This window comes from Vicugna pacos, chromosome 8, assembly GCF_048564905.1.
Source record: "Vicugna pacos chromosome 8, VicPac4, whole genome shotgun sequence".
Lineage (NCBI taxonomy): Eukaryota > Metazoa > Chordata > Mammalia > Artiodactyla > Camelidae > Vicugna > Vicugna pacos.
In genome coordinates, this window is record NC_132994.1 from 34,256,602 (window position 1) to 34,277,488 (window position 20,887).

A 20,887-nucleotide genomic window follows, 5' to 3' on the forward strand; every position below is an offset into this window, starting at 1 on the left:
TGGTGGGGGAGGAGGGTATAGCTCAGTGGTAGAGAGTATGCTTAACATGTACGAGGTCCTGGGTTCAATCCTCAGTACCTCCACTTAAAAAACAAATAAACAAATAAACTTAATTACCTCATACAAAAAACCCAATAATTTAAAAATAATAAAATGAATAAATTCAAATAAAAAACAAGACAAAAAAGAAACTGACACAACATTATAAACTGACTATACTTCAATCTTAAAAAAAGCAAACAAACAAACAAAAGACTGGGAGAATTCCATGTTTTAGAACTCAAGATATAAGCAAGAATAGACACTTCATCTAAGATGGATATTGATATATGCATGTAATGCCTTAATCAAAAACAAATACATATTAGCTACCTTGATCATGGTGGTGGTTTCATTGGTGTATACATTTATCATAATTCATCAAATTGTACATCTGAAATCTGTGTAGTTTTCTGTACAGGAATCATACCACAATAAAGGTGTTAAAAAAAAAAGAATGAATAATGTCTGCTCCCACAAGAAACATATTGCAACAGTAAAAGACAGTGTTAAACTTAGAGAGTCTATGCCAAGAAAAACTGATTTGCCTAGGTCAACTATCAATGAAGACTTGCAGTACAGCAAACATAAATCACATTTGAAGTAGTAAAGAGATGCCAGAACACAAAAGAAATATTCAGATCTGGGGGAAAAAACCCAAAATGTAAAAGCTATTCTCATCTCATTACCTCCTTGGACAATGTTATTCTGGTGCAATAACAAAATCAATTGTTTCCTTAGATAGGTTTATTTAAAATATATTCTTTTGCAGGGGAGGGTATAGCTCAGTGGTAAAGTGTGTGCTTATGTCCAAGGTCCTGGATTCAATTCCCGGTACCTCCATTAAAATAAACCTAATTACCCGCCCCTCCCATCCCCCAAATTTAAAAATGCATATTCTTTTTAACCTTTCATTTTAATACCATTTAATTTAGTTGCTTTCCTGATGAATAAAAGATCATATAACCCTAAGAGCCTGCAGTCTGGATGTCCCACTGTCCTGTAGCCCTTATTATTCAACAAAATAAACATGAATCCCAATGTCTTCCCAACTATACAACTTCCCCTCCCCATCCACAGAGATCTCATTTATCTGGGCACAAACGAATTGTCTCCCTTCACTGTAGGCTTCTCCACACTGTAACACACTTCCCTGAGCTCTCATGGCACTCCCCAACACACTGCCCACTCCACCATCGTTCTCCACAGCGTCACTTAATATGCAGTCATCAAGTGTAAAAGTCTTTCATGGGCAGAGGAAGTCTCCTAAAACTGGATGCTAAATATGACTGTTCTCCAAATGCAAAGAAAATAAGAATGACTATAAACACTTCAAAGGGTACCCTCATTCCAATAGCTATATCCCAATCTTATTCTCCCTCTCTCCAGACTTTTGTCTTTCATCTCCCTTCCCTTGTTTCCAAATCCTCAAATCTTGAAAAATTCCCCCTCCAACTACTCTCATTCTTGACTATTCACCAGAGCAATTTATTTTTGCTGCTGCCTTCTACCAGATCAGCCCAAAGTGCTACCTTTTTCACAGCCCCAATTCACCCATCAAGATGTTCTCATAAACAGCATGAAATAAATATAATATAGGTATGTCAGTATTCTCTATCTGCCTCTCCCAGTTGTCTTTCTGACCTACTCTACCTTGCTTTGTGCTTCAAAATGCTCACCTCTATGGGCTGTATCACTGGGGTTCCTTTACCATTTGGCTTATAACTACATAATTCCGATGGGAGGCTCTCACAGGTTGAAAGGCAGGGGGAAGAAGGCCAGGGTATTTATTCCTCCATGTATCTCCCTGCCAGGCTGAGGACTAGCAGTGAGTATATTCTTATCCTGAAGGCCACAGTTCCTGTTAGGCAGGCATCCTTCTCCTACAGCTGAAAATCTCATTGGGTTCCTGTAACTACTCCCAACCCTTGCCCCTTGAGATTTACAGTTGTTACTAGTCCAATATGCTTATCACCTCACTGGCTTCCCTTAACTCTGCCTACACCTTCATTAAACTCTCTTCAGACAACCCATCTGAGTGTGCCATCTATTTCCTGCCAGGATCTCGGCTGATTCAGCAGGGAGGAAAATAAACTGATTAAAAATTATATTGACATCCTCAGATAAAAGTGAATAAAATACTCATAATACAAGAATTGGTTGTTCTGAGAAAGGAACAATCAGAATGAATTCTTGAAAATTAAAAACATGACTGCTGAATAAACATGTCAATAGAAGCACTGAATAACAGAACCAGGCTGAAGAGCAAATTTGTGATTTGGAAGGCAAATTTCAGAGAACTCTCCAAGGTGTACAGTAAAAAGGACAAAAAAAGAAAGACATGAGAAAAGGTTAAGATGCAGCTCTGACACTTACCTAACAGTAGGTCAAAAAGGACAAATATAACAGAGATAATGGCGGAAAAAAATAATGTAAGAATAATTTAAGATTCAAATCTTTATATTGAAAGGCCCCAAGTGTAATGGATTAATAATAAAAGGTAAGTAGATGGCAGGGGAGATACCATGATCACGAAGGTGGTTTTCCCAGGGCAAGGCTTATCCATTGCACTCCAGATGTGCTGACCCCTGCAATTTCCCCAAATGTGGGAAACTCGACTGCATAATTTGTGGTAGTGAGGGACTGCGTTCGCGCTCTCCCCAAAAAAGAGAAAAAAAAATAATAAAAGGTAAGTAGAGAGAAACACACATTCTAACATATACAAATGATATTTCAAAACTCTGAGGAAGAATAAAAACATCTTAAGCTCCCAGAATGTCCTTGCTTTTAGGAGATACACAATAAAATATTTAGGGGTGAAGTGTTTGTAACTTTTAAGTTCAGCAAAAGAAGAGGAAAAAATTAGAGAAAGCCATTGTGGCAAAATGTTACTATGTGAATTTAGGTGAAGGGTATGTGGTATTCACGGATTATTCTTTGAATTGTTCAATAGATTTTAAAAGTTGGAGAAAAAAGAAAAGACTCCCAGAGAGAGGTAAAATAAAACAACCAAAACAAAGTTTCATAAAAAAGAATGAGATTCAGACTGGCATAAGACTTCTCATTATAAATACTAGATGTTAGAAAATGATGGAACAATGTCTTCACAGTTCTGAGAAATGATTTTAACCTGAACTTCTAGTGAACTATAATAAAACCTGAGGGCAAAGTAAAAACAAATATACGAAGGCCAGAAGGCTTAATTCCCAAACACTGTTTAAGAAAAAAACAATACCGAGTTTATGCAATCTAAACAACACAGCAGTAAAATAATTAAATGAAAAACTAGTTGAAACTGCATCTTCTTTACTATCATGCTAGTCCAAAAAAGTTGTTATCAATTATTGCTAAAACACTGCAACAGCCTTTTAATTGGTCTTCATGTTTCCATTGTTGTACCCCCCCATCCATTCCCACACAGGAACCAATATAATTTTATTACAATTTAATATTCTATTTTATTTTTTTTAATGTAGGTAATATATTCACATTGAATAAATTCATTCATATGATTTGAAAACAGAAGGTACAAAAAGGCATTACTTTACCTTGTTTTGTGCTTCAAAATACTCACCTCTATGAACTGTATCATTGGGGTGACCAATGTCATTGAGACCCAGACAATGAGGTCCCTGTACTTTAGAAGGCCCACTGTAGGTCTCTTTCAGGTGTACCCCTCCAATAGGTGAAAAGTCCACAGAGCCAACAGCCCATACCCCTCCAGACCACGCTCCAGGTACTTGAACCCTGGGAATCTTTGCCCAAATGGGCTAAGCCCTCTCCCAGGCCTGCATATGGGTTGCCCTTTCAATGGTTGAACATAGGGGCCATCAGGAGACCCCTAGGTCCAGGGACTGGGCAAACGGTAGCTGTATGTGGAGTAATATAGAGTCCTGATGTGAGGGCAGGGTCCAACTTTCACGATATGCCTGAGTGTGGGGTTGGGGTAGGAGGATAGGGTAGACAGGTTACATGCTGGCTGTATCTGAGTGAGCATGGGAAAAGGTATACTGCAAAAAGCATCAGTCCCATCTCTGTCCCCAGCCAAAAGGTTTCCCTTTCCAGAGACAATTACTGCTTCTGACACAAGAGTGATCATTTTAAATAACGAATCTAATAATGCAGTCTCCAATCTAAAATATTTTAGTAGTTCTCCATTACTGTTAGGATAAAATCCAGAATCCTTAAAATGGTCACCATAGTGCTTCTCAAACTATAATGTGCATTAGAGTTACTTGGGGATTAAAGTCTGATTCAGTAGTACTGGGGTGAGGTCTGAGATTCTGCATTTCTAACAACTTCCTATATAACATAGATGCTGCTGGTCTGTAAACCACAGTACGGAGGGACTAAAGAGATTAACATTCCTTTTGAAGCTAAAATTTCAGCTACCCCAGTTAGGGAAAGACTTTTCTCCTGGTCTACCTACCTCATTTTAAGAGAAGCTGCAGCTGGTCTAGGCAGATGGATGGCAGGGTGGACAGAAATTGACAATTAGTAATAATAACTAACATTTATTCATTCACTCAACAAATATTTATTGGACATCTGTTTGTAGCTGTTAGCACTGGCTTAGAGAGTTCAGTCATGAATAAGAAAAAGTCTCCCTCTTCATGGAGTTTACCAACTAGTAAGGCAGACAGAATCACCAAGTGAGTGAGTAACAATGTTAGGTAATGTTTGGGGCTAAAAAGAAAAATAAATCAAAATAAGGAGCTAGGAAATAAGAAGACTTGCTATTTTTGAGGCATATACAGAATAAATTTAATGTTTTTGCCATACTAAGTACTAAGGCAGGAACTGTGCTGAATACCTTCAAGAGATAAACGTGTCATTATCTCATTAATATGAGGCACTATTGTGTTATTTTGCAGATAATAAAACTGAAGCATAGAGATGTTAAGTAACTTGCCCAAGGTGAAACAGCTGGGCAGAACCAGGATAAGGACCCTGGCAGTCTGGCTATTACCAATTTCTGTATTAATTAGCTTCTGCTGAGGGAAAACACAACTCCTAAATCTCAGTGGCTTACAAATAATGTATTTCTTTCTCATGTTACACAAGGGCTGGAGCTCTACTGTGCTCAGCCGGGTTCCTTGTGCCTTAACATTTTTGAAGCAAGACTTGTACTTTTAACCTCTGAACTGCCAGATGTGGGCCTGCAGTTTATGACAAACATAACTAACTCAAGTACCAATATCACCAGATACACACAAGAGGATCAGCAGACCAACAGGGACAAGCTAACACTGAATCAACAAAAGTTTCCCTTTGTTGGTTTAAAACTCCCAAATTTTAATCACTTAAACTTTTTTCTAAAGTTTAAGGAAATTAAGTTTAATAAGCAGTAGGTCACTCTACTTTTAGCAGTAGTTCTTAATCTTTTGGGGTTATAATCTCTTTGAAAATCTGACATAACTTGGGCTCTCTCCCAGGAAAAAATGCTCATCAGTCAACACAATTTTGCATTCAATTTAAAAGTTACACAGGCTCCTAGAAAAAGCAAAATCCTCAGTTTGAGAACTCTTAAATGGCAGCATCTGTCAAAATAAATATCTGTTCTGAAAACTTCCTTCTACTCCCTGGTAAACAACAGTTTTTCTCTTTAATAATTATTTCATTAATTATTAGATAGTTAACTATTTATAATCAAAAACAGTTTTTTGGGGGGAGGGTATAGCTCAGCGGTAGAATGTGTGCTTAGCATGCACGAGGTCCTGGCTTCAATTCCTAGTACCTCTATTACAAATACATAAATAAATAAACCTAATTACCTCCTCCACCAAAAAAATGTTGAAAAAAAATTTTTTAAAGCTTTAAAAAAAAAAAACCACACAGTTTTGTTATCTAAAACAGTTCTGCTGCAAAAAAGAACAAGGGCCTACCGAACTGTTAAGAATTACTTATTTCAGCTTCCCTGGAGGCAAATTTTACTTATCGATTAACTGTGTGTGAATTAGCCATCAATATTTTTATTTTATGGTGGCTGACTTTCCCTCTATATTCAGTGGCTTATAAGTATGTTGTTGAATATACAACACTGGTCCTTCAGAAGTACAAGTATAATTATAAATTATTGCAAGTCACATAAAATTTGTTTTTAGAGGAAGGTAAATTTGCTCCCTCCTCCCCCAAATCATGAAACTTTCATAGTGTATTGCTAATCTTACTCTATTTTCTTTATAAAGAGAATACTAAAAAATTAAAAAACAAACAGTGAAGCAACCAAACAAGTTGTAACTTTTGATACTTGATGCCCCATGTTTCCTTATACAATTACTAAATCATAATCTGGTTAACTCTCATTGATACAACATATCCAAATTATTACATTACAATACAAGGAGTTTAAAGTGAACAGGGCTATAAGGATGCTTACATAAACAAGGCCAGCTGTGTTTGTGATTTGATCTACATTACCTTTTTTCTTTTTACCAAGTATAGTACTTTTTAAATTGAAGTATATACATTATCTTGAAAGAGAGCTAAGACTGTGATAGTTGACCATAGAATCATTTAAAAATAGGCATTTTTATTATTTTTTCAATTAAAAATGACAATAATACTTTAATTAAACAGATCTAGGGACAAATATAAATGAACAAGTAAATATATTATTTGCATTCAACAGAATCAATAATAAAATATTCTTTAATTTTGAGAAGCAGTAGAGTGTTCAGATGAATAAAACAAACTCCAGAGACTAAATGCCTAGCTTGAATCTCAGCTCTGCCACTAATCAGGTGAACAGGGGCATGTTAGGTAACTTCTCTGCACCTCAGCTTCCTCATTAAACGGGTGAGTTAATGGATGAACGCAAGTATGGAACTTAGAATGGCACCTGGAAAAACAAGTCCAAGCACTAGAATGTAAGCTCTATAAGGGGAATGATTTTTATCTCTTTTGACCACTGATGTATGTAGTGCCTAAAGGAAGTAGGTGCTCAAAAACTTATTTGTGGAATGAATGACTGATACCACTATTATTAATATGGTGATTTCTGGATAGATAAAAAAACTGAACCAGTTAAGATCAGCTATTTAAACTTGGAAACCTTCCCCTTCTCCCCAAACTCCTTCCCTCTAAAACAAAATGGAAACATAAGCATTCTTATGTTGCACACCCAACTCTCCTAAGGCCAAAAGGTTCAAAATACGATTGATAAACTAGATTTCAGTTGGGCAAGGGTGCCATCTAGTGCTCATACAAGCTACAACAAGCTGAGAATTTGGAGAAAATTTTCAGTTTGATGAAGGGGAAAAAAACCCACAAATGCAAGACTCATTAGGAAAAAAATTCGCTCTATCAACAGCCAAAGTCTTTAAAATAAAGGTATTTCTAAACAAAATTAAAGAATTGAAGCTTTTTAAAATTAGTATTTACCATATTAGAAGACACATTTCAGAGAGTATACTGAAGTTCTACTTATATAAAAGTTATCCTACTATGAATAAAGGTGTATTGAGCTTATTTTCCTTTCAATAACATGTGTTTTTTGGTCTTATTAAAAGAAACAGAAGTAACCACTATAAAAATTTTGGAAAAATGTAGAAAAGTATAAACCATAGCCCAAAGTTAAGTACTATTAGCTTCTGGAGATTTTATATATATAGATATAGCCCCTAGATTTAAAATACACATGGGAAAAATACTTTAATTTTTTTCAACTATTTGGCCAAATATAAAAAATGAAATATGAGAAAATGATAAATAATTTTAAAACTAAAATTAAGAGCTTTCCCTACAGTTGAAAAACCCTAGCTTCAACATTGTATTCAGTGGGATAAAATTTTTTTAAAAAAGAATTGCTATCAGTTATGTAATCTTTTTGGTCTGGTTTTGCAAGAGCAAAAATTCATGAGGATTGGGGCTTGTAAAATGAAAAAACAGAAATTATTTCATCTGTTCCCTTTCAGATATCATTAAATTGATAGTAAAGTATACCAATATGAGTTTGGGAGATTTGAATAACAATTTGGGTTTGTAGTAATGTTTATTCATTTGCGAATGCTCATAAAGTTTTGGGCTTTATTTTTAATTCCCTTTCCCTTCAAATCATAGACAGAGTTTATTAGGTAATCATTAAATGATAAAAAGAAAGCTGTCTGCCACTTCCTACCTTTTGGACAAATGCAGTTTTGCATTTAGTTCAAAGAATGGGAAGCAGGGAATTCCCTAGGATTGCACAGGAATAATGGGGGACAGAAAAGTCTTGGGGGAAGATGAAGAAGAAAGATCAAGAAGCTACTAGAGGGAGGTGGGCAGACCTCTCCAACTGAACCTTGGTAGGCTCCAATCAGTGAGGCAGCAGGGCCTTGGGAAGGGCGTCCATCGGCCAGGTTAGGGTGAGGCTCCTCTATCCAGAGACTGAAAGGTTGGGGAAAGGGCAGAGCCTAAGCTCATACTATCACTTGCTGGACTGCACTCTCTTCCAGACATTAATTAGGTTCCTGGGCATATAACCTAAATCACAGCTCTCTTCACAGTATGCAGGAAGGCCCACTCTTCCCAGCACCTAGGAGGTAGGTTGTTGTTGCAGGCTGCTTTAAAATGGCTCCCAGTGACCCCTACCCTGTCTCCTGGTACTCACTCCATTCTGCAATCTGTTCTCCTTGAGTATAAGCTGGATCTTGTGTTTTGCTTTGAATGAACAGATTAAGGCAGAAGTGATGGCATGTCTCATTCAAGATTAGGTTATAATAGACTGTGACTTCTGCCTTACTGGCACTCTTTTGCCAGTGCCTTGTCTCTGGCTCTTCTTGGGTGCCTTCACTGAAGAAGCAAATGCAGAGGCCAACATGACAAAGAACTGAGAGAGCTGCCAGTCAACTACCAGCAAGTAACTGAGGTTCTCAATCCAACAGCTCTCAAGGAACTGAATTCTTCCAACAAAGATGTAAGCTTGAAAGCCAGTTGAGCCATCAGATGAGACCACAGCCCTGGCCGACACATTAATTGCAGCCTCATGGGAGACCATGAAGCAACAGTCCTAGCTAAACTTAAACCAAATTCCTGACCCACAGAAATTGTGAGATAATAAATGTGTATTATTTTAAACCACCATATTTGTTATGAAGCAATAGAGAACTAATTTGGTTGTTAAACAAAGAAAAGCTGCTCAACTCCACCTGACAGATCATACCCTGAATCTCTACAGCTGGCTATGGCAGCCTCCCCAGTCACCACCAAGGCCCCTGCTTGTCCCCTTGGCACAACTGGGCACTTATTTTATGGGTTTACAGATTAGGTTCTCCTCAGTTCACTTGCCTAGTCTCTCTCTCCCACCCAAGGGCTTCTGTACCTTCAACATCTGAAATAAACAACAGAACATCTGAGCAAACTTCCTAGATCCATGCTTCAGTGACCAGACTAGCTTGAAATCTAAGTGCATGTGTGGTTTCTAACATAAATACTCATCCTGACGATATATTACTTATTTTATTGCCTTTTGGACTTTCTGTTTACTGTTTACCAACTGGTATGAAAATACTTTAGTACTTTAACAAGCACTGTTGTGCCAATGCATACTGACTGAACATCAGCCCCAATTTATGCTGAAAGGTTAATTCTTCAGACAATATTTAAGCTCCTCATTCTATTTCCCTTCAATGAGTTTTTAAATATAATTAATGTAACTTTTACAACTTCTTTTAGCCAGCTCCATCTTTAAATTATGATGGTATTACCACATGGAAACTGCCAAAGCTAGAATTTTTTTATTTATAATACCCAACAGTATAGTGAGAAGAAACCTTGACAAAAATCATAGTTACATGTTCATACATGCACTGACAGATGGCAAAAGGGAAATTAAAAGAAGGCCACAAAAAGGAAACAAAAATGAGGCCAAAAGTTAGTCTGCAGGAAAGAACAATTGAGCATTAGTTACAGGCAGTCATAAGAGGTTTGGCTTGGTCATGTTGGGGATAGAAGCAGTGTGTACTTGTGTAAACAAACAGATAAGCTGAGAAGAAAAGTTAATTATTACATTAAAATCTATTTGCTCCACTAAGCTATCTTTATTGTCCCAATCCATCCTGATCTTTCCTTGCTCTGAATGACTATGACATACAATATGTCACACAATTTTTTCACATTGATTTTAAGTCATTTTCCAATATAAAATACGTGAGCATGAACAAAAACAAAAAGACTATAGGAAAACAGATTAGTGGTTAAGAACATGTACTTAGAAGTCAGACATGCCACCTGACTCTCAGTATTCACTACTTGGGAAAAGTTGCTTAATCTTTCTGTTTCTTCATCTATAAAATGAAAAACTCACATCACAGAACTGTTGTAGGTATAAAACTAGATACTACAGGGAAATGAGCCTTGAAAGGAAGTGTATGGATGGTTTGCACAAATTCTTCCATAATATGAAATATAAACTTCAAATTTAAAAAGGCAATAGTGCAGGAAGAATTTGGTTCTGCAGATCTGGTGTGACCCAGACAGTGTCACCAGCAAGTTGCACCACATTTAGGAGCCCTGGGGGCCAAGGAAAGAAGCACCCAAGGCAACTGTAAGTAATTCTTCCCAATCTTTTGAGAAGTTCCTGTCTTGCTAGCTAAATAAATCAAATTTAATCTAATTTTGCAGTGAATGGGTACATTCATATTTGTATATTTGTTTTGTTTTGGGAAGATACCTTTCTGAAAATATGTAGCCCACCTGAAATCTTGCCAATGTTACATGTAAAACACTTATAACAAAGCCTGGCATATAGTAAACACTCAAGAAAATTATTTATTAATGATTATTGTTATAAAAAGAAAAATTAAAATCTCTAATAATTTGACCCCTAAAAGAGAAGCAGGGTTACTATTTTGGCACATGCAGGTTTCCTAACATTTTACCCTCTCTATAAAAATACATGTATTTGGTATACTATTTTAAAAGTTGTTTTTCCACTTAAATATATGATTTTTTCTTATATATTTTAAAACTTTCAATAGCTGCATAATATTTCTTTAAACAGATGTACCATAATTTAATTAATTGGTATTTAGTTACTGGATATTTAGATTATTTACTTATATATACAAATACATATAGGTCATACATTTATATCATAAATAGTAGTATACAAATTATCATCATATATAAATGTTTTTCAGATGACTTCCTAGATATGGAATTACTATGTACAAACTTGCCCACCAACAGCTGCACTGTTATCAACATACTACCATAAAATTTAACATTTTGAGTGACAGTCTTGATTTGTTCTTAATCTTTTTTCAATTAATCATTGCAAAATTCTTAATGGTAATAGGGGTTGTTTTCAACTTCTTTCTATATATCCCATAGGACCAGAACAGTGTCAGGCACAAAGACAGATTTAAAATGAATTCTTACTAACCCTGTTATTAAGTATTTTAAGAAAAGAAAAGGAACCATAATTTGTTTCATTCCAACCAATAAAAAGCATCTAATATAAATAGGAAGTACTAAAACGACAGAATATTTATCTCAAGGCTTGACTCTTCACATCTTACCATACATCTATTTCCAAGTTTAAAGAAGGAGCCATCGAAGACTAGCATAGATTAGACCTTATAATCTGAATACATCTCTTAATCTAAATAATCATCATTAATGATTTACTTACAACAATAAAATGCACTAAAGGGAATAAAACAATAATAGTAAAACAAAATCAAGATTAAAATACTCTTGCTTGGTGGAAGAGCCAAATACAACTCTAGCTTAGTTTTGTTTAGAAAATTATCTTTATATGTTCAACTGAAAAAATAAAGAAAAGGGCTTGCTAGACACTCATACTCTAATACTTAGTACAGGCCCAACTGTGCAACATTTGTTTAAATCTTCAGTATCTAAGGAAGATAAACTAAACTTCTAACACAGCATTTAGGGAAAAAAGCAAATGTAATCATTTGTCAGCAGCTGTCAGTAGTGAAGGAAGGATAATATTTAGATTTTCCATATTCTTTGACAAGGTTTGTGACCATAATCATTTTGTTTCATCATGCCATACTAGATTTTTAGTGAACATGTAATAGATACCAAAACTCTGACCTAACAAATGGTATGCAAAAGTATACAGAATGGTACTTACTACTATGAACTTGAAAATATTTTGTGCTTAGTACAGTTACAATGGGACTTACCCATTATTTTTATAATATTTAATATTTACAAATATCAGTGAAATATTTTAAAATTCAATTTGTAACATATAGGCAGCAAAGTTAAGAATGCCTAAACAATAATGTTAGTTTAAGAACAGTTCAAACTGGTAACTAACTTCTTAAAATCATTTTGTAATTTGTTAGTTCATAATTTAAGAAATCAATATTAAAATGTTCCACTTCAAGCAGATACATGTACAATTACGGCAGGGACAAGAAAAAGGTACTTTTTACACTATTTTGACATAATCCTTTATGATTCTAGTGATAATTTTCCATAATAAATAAAAGAATCCAAAGACTTTCAAGTATTCAAGGAAACATACAAATGGAAAAATGATTTCTATACGAGCTCAAAGTAATGATACAATCTGGACTTGATTTCTTTAAAAGACAATTGAGGTCCTTTTTCTTTCTAACTGTAAACAACCTGCTGTATGACATGCAATGCAATACCATATTTTGGGAAACTTCAAACATTTATAATTCACAGGAAAAACTCAACACTCCTACACTATTTTTTTTAAGCCTGCAATAGTGCAGTTTTTCAGCTACAAAGCCAGAAGCCAGTTATAAAACCAGTACTTTTCCACTAGAGTTACTTGTAGGGCGGGGAAGGGGATGTTCAGCACTGCAAACGTTAGGGTCTAAAATAAGATCATTGCAAGGAGTTACTACAACACTTGCACTGCCAGCACTGTCATGGCAACAATGAACTAGCTAGGAGAATGCTCTTTTAACATTCAAAGCTAATCTTTGGAAATAGATTACTCATGGAAATATACCAAATTTCCTTTAGTTAGTTCACTATAGACATCATCATACTTGGTAATCTCTTAATGTAAAGATAAATCTTTCATACACCATATTTTCAAGCTCACAGTCTAGAGCCTTCTTGCAATCAGTTGAAATTTATAATGACAACATAATGAAAATAATGTGCCACATGAAACATGAATATTCGGCAGAGTTCTAATGCAATTTCAAGATGGGCCAGGGTTTAAATAAGAATTTGGTATGCAATATAATAACATCTGAGAATGTGTTTTCTCCCAGAAACCAAAGTTTTACATTTCATCCTGAAGGAAAAATAATTTAGAAAAGACAGTAACATATATTTTCACTATTAGGAAATTTATATTAAATTTTTATTCAGAATGTGCAGTATAATGGTGAAAAGTATGGACTCTGGAGTCTTATTGCCTGGGTTTGAAACCTGGCTCCTCCTCTTACTAAGCTATGATACCTTGGGCAAGTTATTTTACGTTATTTGAGGCTTAATTTTTTTCCTGGTGCATAAAATGGGGATAATAATACCTACTCTTACAGTGTTGTGGTGGAGACTGAATGAAAAGGGTTAAGAACTAGGCTTCTCATTCAGAATGTCTATTTTTACTATATTTAAAAATATACATTCTACAGAACTAGAAAGATTAAGGGACTGATAAAGATGACAAGATACTTTGTCCCAATGCAAGGCAGATTATAAAGGGAGCAGGCATGAGAGCTCAGAAGGAGCCTCAAAGACACCTGCCACATCTCATGAAGCAAATTTAAGAAATTAAACATGGTAAAAAAAAAAATCTCTTCAAGCCCTGTTACTTTTGGGGTATTTTTTTGGCAATGTAACCTTAGCTTAGTTACTTTATCCTTAAAATCATATCAAGTTGTCAAGGCTGGGCCAGTTATCTGGCAGAGAATGAAAGGACTGTTTTGGGGACTTTCTGCTTAATACATCAGGCTTCTGTTGGGGGAAGCAGGGTCGGAACACTGACAGTGCAGTGCAAATCTCCTCAGTAGACCTTCAAGGCAAGCAGTCTCTGCAGCAGATAACTGGCCTCAAGTATCACACATGAATCGACTAGACGCAGAGGGTTCAGTTGCTTATGACAACACTGGCGCAGAGCCATCATTTGCTTTCCTATATTTTATATCCCTGAAAACGCATTTGAAAGTCAAATGTTCCTAAGTGGAATAATAGAGTAGCATGGTGTCAGGGAAGGAATCCAGTTCCCAGAGTGCTAAAACAATATTTATAAAACCCTTACTTTGGTCCTTAGAGGTGCTATTTCCTCTAGGGTGCTATTCCCCAGGGCCAAGGAACCTGGAAAGCAGGTGAAAACTTTCCCAGTTGCCCGGTGACTTGGGGCACCCTAAAGGGCATATGGTGCCAGAGGGCTCAACTTCCCATCTCCTCTCCCCTAGTCGCACTGTGAGGGTGAAACAGAATACTAATAGTTAACATTCCCTGAGTGCTTACACATATTACCTCATTTAATCCTCATAACTCTGTGAGGGAACTGAGGCTTATGGAGGTTATATAACTTGCCCAAGGTCACAAAGATTGGCAGAGTAGGACTTAGAGCCAGGTCTAACTCCAAAGCCCACGGTCTTGACCATTCTCCTCTAATGCTGTCCACATATTAAAGCACAGACCTTGGCAATGGACCTCTCCATGTACACTTGACTATGTGGATGACACCTACAGCTGCCTGCCTACAACCCCTCCCTGCTGGCACCATATTGACATTCTAGAATGGTGCTGGACTCCAAGGAGAGGACGGATGCTACAGATCTGCCATCACCCCTGAGGCAAACTTCTGGGTAAGTCCACCACTTACCCTGAGGCAGTGGCTGGTTAGAAGAACACTTTGATAAAGTTGGACATCAGCATTAATCAGCTAACATATTAAAATTTAGTATACAAAAGGCAGTCAGCGGTGCTAGTTACACATGGATACAAAAATTACATAAAAATCTTTAAGTAATGCCAGTTTGGAGTTTGACTCGCTAGCTGCGAGACCTAGATTGAGTTCATCTTCTTCATCATCATTATCATCACCAATACTCATCATCATCATTACCAGTATTTACTGAGCACTTACTATGTACCAGGCCTACTTCAACATACTTTACTGTTCACTTAATTCTCAAAACTACTCTGTGAGAATGGTATTATTATTATTACCTCCATTTTACAGATAAGTAAACAGTCTCAAAAAGCTAATTCATAATTAAATTTGTACAGTATATCAAAGTTTTTTTTACAAAATGCTTTACCAATGTGTTCTCCTTTAATTTTTTGTAATCCCATCACAAGGTAGATAATAAAACTATGTCAATTCACAGATGAGAAAACTGAGAGTACAGAGGTTAATTTATTCATGAGCATATGGCTGGTAAAGAAATTCCAAGATCTTTAAACTATTCTGCACTAAGATCTCTAGTCAATGTGAGACTCTTTATATATAAAATAGATGACTAGAGAAGAAAAAAATAATCAAGAGAAAGAAAGCAAGAGCTTCTTTTGTTTTTAAAGTAGAATCATTATTAAAATTAAGAGAAACTTACAGCCTTTCCTTTGACATGCCAAAAGATTGCTAAGCACAGTGTTTGGCATATTGTAGGTACACAATAAATATGTCATGAATGAAATGAGAAGAAATAATTCACTAGGTTCAATTGTAAAACCTGTACTGCCTCAATAATTTCAATTATTTCTTATACTCAGAACCTCTGTCACCAACAAAACTGAAAAAATATGTGTTATATTTTATAATTTAAATCTGCCAGTGTATACATTACTTTATTGGGTGAGGTGTAATCACTATCAGCAACTTTGAGAGATCTTATTTTATGAGAAAACTTGTCTCCCTCTCATTTAAATCACTTTTTATTTTTGAAATGCTTCTCTAAATATGTCCTTTAGTACCACTGAACATATCACTCTACCACTATTTTGCAAGCCTTGGTCTCTATCACATGATTGGAAGAATTTCTTGCTGTGTTTAGGCTATGAATAGCATTTGAAAAATTACTCAGTTATAATTATAGACGGCTAACACCTGCCAACTTGCTAGAAAATGAAATCATGTAAAATTTAAAGACTATTGTGCAATGCTTGTCAAGCACTGAAGTGTCAAAACAGTAAATGATCACTTTTAGTGGGGTAAACTAAGATTCTAATTAGACTTTACTGAATATTACACATAGAATTGACAAAGTATCCAATTTAAATTTTTAAAAAGGCATATATATTTATTATCTTGTCAATGAAAACAATTTTTAAGTTAAAACCTAGGTTCTAGGGCATCTAAATAGTAAACACTTAGTGACTGTGTATATATGAAAGTTGATTTGGGTAATCACTTTCATAAAAACTCACATCATAAATTTTATTTTCCTTTACTATAGTTTAAAAGCTTAGGGCACAGGGAAACATACACAAGATCTTATGGTAGCTCACAGAGAAAAAAATGTGACAATAAATATATATATGTTCATATATAACCGAAAAACTGTGCTCTACACTGGAATTTGACACAACATTGTAAAATGATTATAAATCAATAAAAAATGTTAAAAAAAAAGCTTAGAAAGTTGTTTGAAGGTAATTTTATAATGTAAGTAATAATCTATAAATCTATGAAGTTTTTTACTTTTTAAATTAAAATAGGAAGATTTACATAAAGCATAAAACTAAAAGTATCTCATTTTTCTAAAGTAATTCTGTATTTCATCACAATCTAATTAGATATTTCTATAAGTAATTATATAAAAGAAATTAAAACATGGGAAGACAGATAATTCTTGTGTTTCCAAATTTTACAAGTTTTTTTCATATAAACTGAAATATGTCACAAACTGTGACAATCTACTAGGATATGCAGACTCAACAATAAAAATGCCAACTGGGAAAATCCAATAAATGGTCCTAAGTCATCCTACAGAAGCTCCCTAAGTATTTCCAGTGAAACAGCATTCTTTTAAAACACGCATCTTTTAGAAGAACTTTTTTCTATACACAAATGTCATGGTAAATGTATCTTTATTAACATTACTTTAAATTGGTATGTTAACTAATCGGGAAAAAAAAAAAAAAGCAAAGCATCAAATAATGTTCTTGTAGTGTGACTTAAATTTCCAGTCTGCCCATTGCCCCCAGCAATACCATCATCAGATATTCTGGAGAACCCTCAGGTGCCCCTTAGTATACTGTACCAGCATAATTAAAGTACTAGGTAACATCATCAAGGTCAATTAAGGTATTTCTCTCTTAAAGTAATAAATATGATCTAGAAAAGCTAGGTCAAAGTAAATCCTATTTTCCACTGAATTCAATTTAACAAGTAAATATTTTACCACAGTGTGAAACAAATACATTGATTTGAGAAATTATGACAAAGAAGAGATTAAAATTGTTGGCAAGGCTTGCTTGGTGCTGATGTACGTCTAGTGTAACTTTCATCCTTCTGTGCATTTTTAGCACTGACTCCCCCTCCACCAGCATATTCCCTGTCCTTCCACAAATTCTAAAATTTTACCCATCTATGGTTCCTCCAGTACATGCTAATTTGCTACCTCATAAACACTGCTTGTTTTTAAATATGAAATTCTTTATGATTAAGACATAACACCAAATAGGGCCTTGTTGTTTCAAAGCCTTAAGGGATTAATAATACTTAATTAGACTTAAGATTCCATGGTTACTTTCTGTCACATCAAAGTTTCAACAAATCCTTAAGTTGGCTGTTTGAGTTGTTATCATCTATTCAAATGCTTGAAAGCTATCCTGCAAATTTCTAATGGCTTACCAAGAGGAAAATGAATATAACTCTAAAACAAGAACAGCACATCTATTTCCTAGTTCTTTTACTCCATGAATGATCTGGACAGTACTTCAAGGACACAAAGTGTTAAAGATAATAAAATAATTCTAATTAAGCTAAACTATTGTTTCAGGGAGTCCTCCACGGTATCATAAACAACCCATGACCTTAAATTGAAATCTAATAGGCAAGTGTTTAACATCCCATTTTCCTACAAAGCACTATATCCGATTTATAAACAAACAAAAAAATTATGTTAGAAAAATATTTTAAAAATCAATCACTCTGGTTTTTCCCCCCTCATGCTAGAGACCATCTGGGGTACTGTAAGAGGAATAAAATATCTGAAATCAGAAAACAAAACAAAAAAATAATATCCTTGTTAGTTTCAATCTTTCTTAAAAGTCAGAACAAAGGAAGAGAACAGGATGTATTTTTATATTATAAAGAGGACACTAGGGGTAGATGATGCAGATATGACTCATCCTGTAAGCCAGTGGGTAAAAAGAAAATAGGCTCTTTACTTTGTTTTCAAATTACGTAGAAAAAAAAAGTTAAAGATTTGCCTTCAGTTTCTTTACATTCTTCATCCAAAGAAGCCCAGACAACCTGACGGTCAATAGTATTCTCCTTTGAGCTCAAAAGCAAAGAAAGAAAGAGGTCAAAGACAGAAAATGCAAGGAAGCACTGAGGAGAGAAGTGAGCCAGGAGGCTTTCAGAGGGAAAGGGATTGAGTTCTCAGTGAATCAATAAAACAAGGAAGACAAAAAAAAAAAAAAAGTGGATATGGAAGAGAGAAACTGTGTAAATAGTGAAAAGAGGACTTACATATTTGCTGTGATATCTAAGAGTCAGCAGTGAGTGTTTGAGATGGACTAACTTAAGCTTTTGGCTTTGACTAGACATGGCAGTAAAAAAGAAATCAAAACAAAACAATCATCTTAAAAGGTCAACTCTACTTCCAAAATGTTCTTAATCTGTTATGTTTTATAGCATCATTATAAATTATGTTTCCAATCTAGTAGAATCTAAATTATAACTAGACCAAAGCAATATATTATCTAGTTACATATCAGTTTTACTGGCAGCCTCTGACTAAACCTATCTTCTGTCCCTCTTCTTTCTCACCAACAGAAATCTTTATTCACGTGATGGGGGTTCTTCTGGCTCTTAGGGGTTGAATGTGGATTAGTCTAAACCAAATAGAGAAATGTCCAATTTCCTTGCCAATGACTGGCTTAGTAAAGGGCATGTGACACTCATCAATAAAAACTGAGAAGTCTGCTGGAAGGTTTCTGGGAAAAGCTTTCCTTCCCTGATACACACATGGGAAGAAACTCTTTTCCTCTTAGTTGCAGAGGGTCATGATTACACTTGGTACCTAGAACTGCTGTAGTAACCTTGTAACCATGAGCTGAGTCAGCACTTGCTAGGTTGAGCAAAGGAGAACAAAAAGATAGAAGATTAAAAGGTAGTATAATTCAGCTAATGATTCAATCATTCAAGCTTGAAACTGTCCACCCTCCAGATTTATTTTGTGAAATAATAAATCTCTTATTGTTAAAACTACAAACTGTATACTACCCAGTGGATACCAACTGGATACTCCAATTGCAACTCTAACAAACTGTAAATGTGCACCATATCCAACAGCTGAAGTTTCTTTTCTCCCTTGGAGGGTAACAATCACTTCACTAAATGAAAGCCCCCTCCACCCCACTTAACAAAGATAAATACTTTGCTATTTGGTCTAAATTTTCTATCTTAAGCCAAGTTACTTTCAGTCAGTGTTAACTGTTGGCAGCCATATAAGAAAATTTAAGTTTTCCTTTTTCATGGTATGGAAATGAAGAGGATCAAATGACTACTCTTGGAAAACTATTTGGCTATTTTGGATACTCCTCATAATCTTTTGATAAATATATACACACTCACATTTTCCCCCTTAATTACAAGCATCACAAATACCATAGCTCACCAGTGGACTATATTAGTATATTGGGTCAGTGTTAACACTTCTGTTCCTTTGCTTAGGGAATCATAAGGTATTATGGGTTTAAAAAACAAACAGTACAACTAAAGCCTCCTATGAGAACAGAAGACCTTCCTCAAAAGCAGGGAACAAATCTAATTTATCTTCCAATCCTGAGTAAAGTGCCTGGCACAGAACAGTTCTCAAAAAAATGTGTTGAATAAATTTAAGTATGACTTGAAATCAATAAATTGAGAACAGAGAATGCTATCTCCCAGTGTGCCAATTTTGTACAGGTTTAGCCATTTTGAGTTGAATACATCTTACTACCACCCTACCAACTCTCCCTTCCTAACATAGTCCTCTGAGCTGACCTATAGCAATTAAGGACCTTCAGGAACAGCTGCAGGAATTGCAAATGCAGTTCAGCTTTTGCGGCTTACTAATGAATAACAGAAGGCATTACAGAGCACTGTATTTGAATTATTTGGTTTCCCGTGTAAAGCTGGAATGTTAAGTGGAAGCCAGATGATGTTGGACATTATATGGCATCCTAAAGAAGTTTGGATTCTATCCTAAATATTTTAGGGAGAAGAGAAATATGGTCAGATTTTCATTTTAGATTAATAGCTCTGCAATTATGTGGAGGATGGATATAAAGGTAGAGGATGAGTTAAGTCTAGAAAAATAAAAGGTAACAATGTCAGAACTAGAATAGTGGTGGCAGGGGCAGAAATCCCTTCAAGCACTATTACGAATCAGATTGTATCATAGGAAACCCAATCTCAACATGTCTAAAACAGAAACTCATCATTCCCCTAAACTGACCCTCTACCACTGTTCTGTCTCTTGAAATGACTGAACTATTTACCAAGTAGTACAAGCCAGAAACTTTAGAACCATCTTTCATTTTATCTTCCTCATCTCCTATACCCAATTAAATAATATATCCTATGCTTCTAACTCCTAGCTATTTCACAGACGTATTCACCTTTTCCCACTATGTCCCACTCCACCTTTGTTGCCTTGGACTAGTGGAACAACCTCCTAACTGATGCTGCCCATCCACGTTTCACCTCTGAAATCCATTCTCTGAACTGCTTCCAAAGTGA

At 35.3% G+C, this 20,887-nt stretch overlaps 1 protein-coding gene and 1 non-coding gene across 3 annotated transcripts in view; one reads left to right on the top strand and one right to left on the bottom strand.

The window, feature by feature from the left end:
* SESN1 (sestrin 1) overlaps positions 1–20,887 on the bottom strand; it is an 89,002-nt gene that overhangs the window by 65,126 nt on the left and 2,989 nt on the right. Inside the window, exon 1 of one of the 2 annotated variants that reach the window (XM_072965720.1) lies at positions 2,564–2,586. The exons of the other annotated variant lie outside the window; for it this stretch is intronic. Within the exon in view, the coding sequence (XP_072821821.1) occupies positions 2,564–2,566 (3 nt within the window). The 5' untranslated portion in view covers positions 2,567–2,586. Of the gene's footprint in view, positions 1–2,563; positions 2,587–20,887 lie in introns of those variants that run through there. 2 annotated transcript variants of the gene reach the window in all.
* On the top strand, positions 2,540–2,703 carry LOC116281655 (U1 spliceosomal RNA). The gene has a single exon (XR_004191126.1). It is a non-coding gene; the product is annotated as a U1 spliceosomal RNA (small nuclear RNA).